This window comes from Triticum aestivum, chromosome 7B (genome assembly GCF_018294505.1).
Source record: "Triticum aestivum cultivar Chinese Spring chromosome 7B, IWGSC CS RefSeq v2.1, whole genome shotgun sequence".
NCBI classification, from domain to species: Eukaryota; Viridiplantae; Streptophyta; class Magnoliopsida; order Poales; family Poaceae; genus Triticum; species Triticum aestivum.
This window is the reverse complement of record NC_057813.1, coordinates 65,855,036-65,857,568: the sequence shown is the minus strand read 5'-3', so window position 1 is coordinate 65,857,568 and position 2,533 is coordinate 65,855,036. Positions and strand designations below refer to the sequence as shown.

General features: G+C 44.9%; 1 protein-coding gene across 1 annotated transcript; it reads left to right on the top strand.

Moving 5' to 3' along the window:
• The first annotated feature begins 472 nt into the window (after positions 1-472).
• LOC123157665 (TSET complex member tstD-like) lies at positions 473-1,618 on the top strand. Its single transcript, XM_044575916.1, has 5 exons — positions 473-528; positions 615-694; positions 800-924; positions 1,153-1,223; positions 1,576-1,618. The coding sequence occupies exons 1-5, from the start codon at positions 473-475 to the stop codon at positions 1,616-1,618; spliced, it is 375 nt and encodes a 124-aa protein (XP_044431851.1).
• The last annotated feature ends 915 nt before the right edge of the window (positions 1,619-2,533 follow it).

Below are 2,533 nucleotides of genomic sequence, written 5' to 3'. Positions count from 1 at the left end.
GTCCTTCTCTGTCTTTTATTTCTATTTCAGTTCTGTTTTCTTTTCTTTTTTTTCCACTGTTTTCAAATTTAAACAAATTCAAAACAGTGCCAAATATCCTCTGAATAATTTATGTTGCTAGATGGACTTTTCCAGAAAGCTCATAAAGTATTTCAGGGGTATTTGAAATTATATTCTAATTAAATGAATATAATTCAAATTCAAATAGCTAAAGATTTAAATTCAAAGTCCCAAAAATAAATCCTTAAAAATGTTCAATATTTTGGTTGGGACCAGAACCCTTACCAAAAATTATCAAACATTTAAGAAGAGCCTTTTTGGAGCAATGAATGAGATTTCTAGGGTTTTTGCCCCTCTTTTATTTAGGGTTTTGAGGCTTCCAATATTCCTCAATTCAAGTTTCAAAAATATAGACATGATGCACACATGAAGTTAACCTAGAGCAATGCGTGAAGCTAGGGATGTGACAGATATGCTAGAGGATTTGAGTTGCTACAACATATGTATCTTGAAGTCCCAGTCCAATGGGTGCCATCCATGACTTCATTCTGAACCAAGCATGTGCATTTTTAACTCCTCATCCATAAATATCTGATGTGCTGACACTCTCCCAGGTCGGTCTCCATTGTCTATACCATGATTGGGGATGTCTGCCTGTACATTGTCAGCAAGGATGAATATGATGAGCTTGCTCGTGAGTGACAGTGAGTTCCAGACATTGCTCTTTCAAACCTTCACTATCTCACCTCACTTTCTCCTTATGCTTAGCATTACTAATACACTTGCTGTGCATTTGTAGTGTCGGAGGTGATCTTTGCTGTTATGTCGGCGGTGAAGGATGTGTGCGCAAAACCACCCACCGAGCGCCTCTTCCTTGACAAGTACGGGAGGATCTGCCCATGCCTCGATGAGATCATTTGGCAGGTAAGCTTCGATCTAAATTTTCTTGTCATGTAGCAGTTACACATGCCTTCACCAATCGCTAGGGAGTGACTTGTTTGTAGCTCCTAGCAATGGAATACAGACTGGTGATTGGTGAACCTATCGCCGTGGGAGCAATAACATAGTATGTGGCCGGTGGCTGGCTGTTGTGAATCATTTCTTTGAGCTGTTGTTGATGTGGTGGTCTGCTGTTGTGGATGATGCATGCAGGTGCCGCCGGATAACACGGAGAAGGATAAGGTTCAGAGGCTGATCAGGCTCAAGCCTCCCGTGGAGCCATGGTTTTCCCAATTGATGGATCTTTTCTGTGTATGTATCGCTTTGCTAGAGCGTGTATCTATCTCTGAACTGATTGATTCGTGGCTGAAAGAAAAACAAGCCTATGCTTGCACCAACATTATTAGAATGAGGTGTGGGGATATATCATTTTTTTAACTCTGCTATATTTTCCCAAGTCTTTATTATCTTGCCTAGCCTTGTACTGATATGTATTGTTTGATGCTAATTACCCAAGTTAGTGCATGATGTTAAGGATAACCTAAGAACACTTGCCTAAGTTTATAAGATATGACATGTGATAGTCCAAGCCTGCTGCTCTTTCAATGCTTTTGCTGTTGTACTGTGCTTCTCTAGTTGTTTGAATGCTTCTGCTGCTAGCCTCCTAGGCTGCTACTAGCTTGAATAGGTGTGCACTTGTGCTGATGGTGGTTGAGGGAGTCCTGAATTAGGGGGTGTCCGGATAGCCGAACTATCACCTTTGGCCAGACTCCTAGACTATGAAGATACAAGATTGACGACTTCTTCCCGTGTCCGGATGGGACTTTCCTTGGCGTGGAAGGCAAGCTTGGCGATACGGATATATAGATCTCCTACCATTGTAACCGACTCTGTGTAACCCTAACCCCCTTCGGTGCCTATATAAACCGGAGGGTTTTAGTCCGTAGGACGAACAACAATCATACCATAGGCTAGCTTCTAGGGTTTAGCCTCTCTGATCTCGTGGTAGATCTACTCTTGTACTACCCATATCATCAATATTAATCAAGCAGGAGTAGGATTTTACCTCCATCGAGAGGGCCCGAACCTGGGTAAAAACATCGTGTCCCTTGTCTCCTATTACCATCTGCCTAGACGCATAGTTCGGGACCCCCTACCCGAGATCCACCGGTTTTGACACCGACATTGGTGCTTTCATTGAGAGTTCCTCTGTGTCGTCATCTTTAGGCTCGATGGCTCCTCTGATCATCAACAACGATGCGGTTTAGGGTGAGACTTTTCTCCCCGGATAGATCTTCGTATTCGGCGGCTTTGCACTGCGGGCCAATTTGCTTGGCCATCTGGAGCAGGTCGAAAGCTACGCCCCTGGCCATCAGGTCAGATTTGGAAGTTTAAACTATACGGCTGACGTCCGCGGAGACTTGATCTTCGACGGGTTCGAGCCACAGCCAAGCGCGCCGCACTGTTACGATGGGCATGATCTAGCTCTACTGCCGGACAGTGCCCTGGAGGCCGCACCAGTGTCCGCTCTGACCCTTAGCTTGGAGCCGACTGCGCCGGTCGAGGACGGGTGGCTGGACACCACCTCGGGGGC

Excerpts from the sequence above, each read along its gene's own strand:
- LOC123157665 (XM_044575916.1), top strand. The coding sequence starts at position 473 with ATGCTAGAGGATTTGAGTTGCTACAACATATGTATCTTGAAGTCCCAG. Across the intron at positions 529-614 it reads TTGAAGTCCCAGTCCAATGG|GTCGGTCTCCATTGTCTATA; the intron begins GTGCCATCCATG and ends ACACTCTCCCAG. Across the intron at positions 695-799 it reads TGAATATGATGAGCTTGCTC|TGTCGGAGGTGATCTTTGCT; the intron begins GTGAGTGACAGT and ends GTGCATTTGTAG.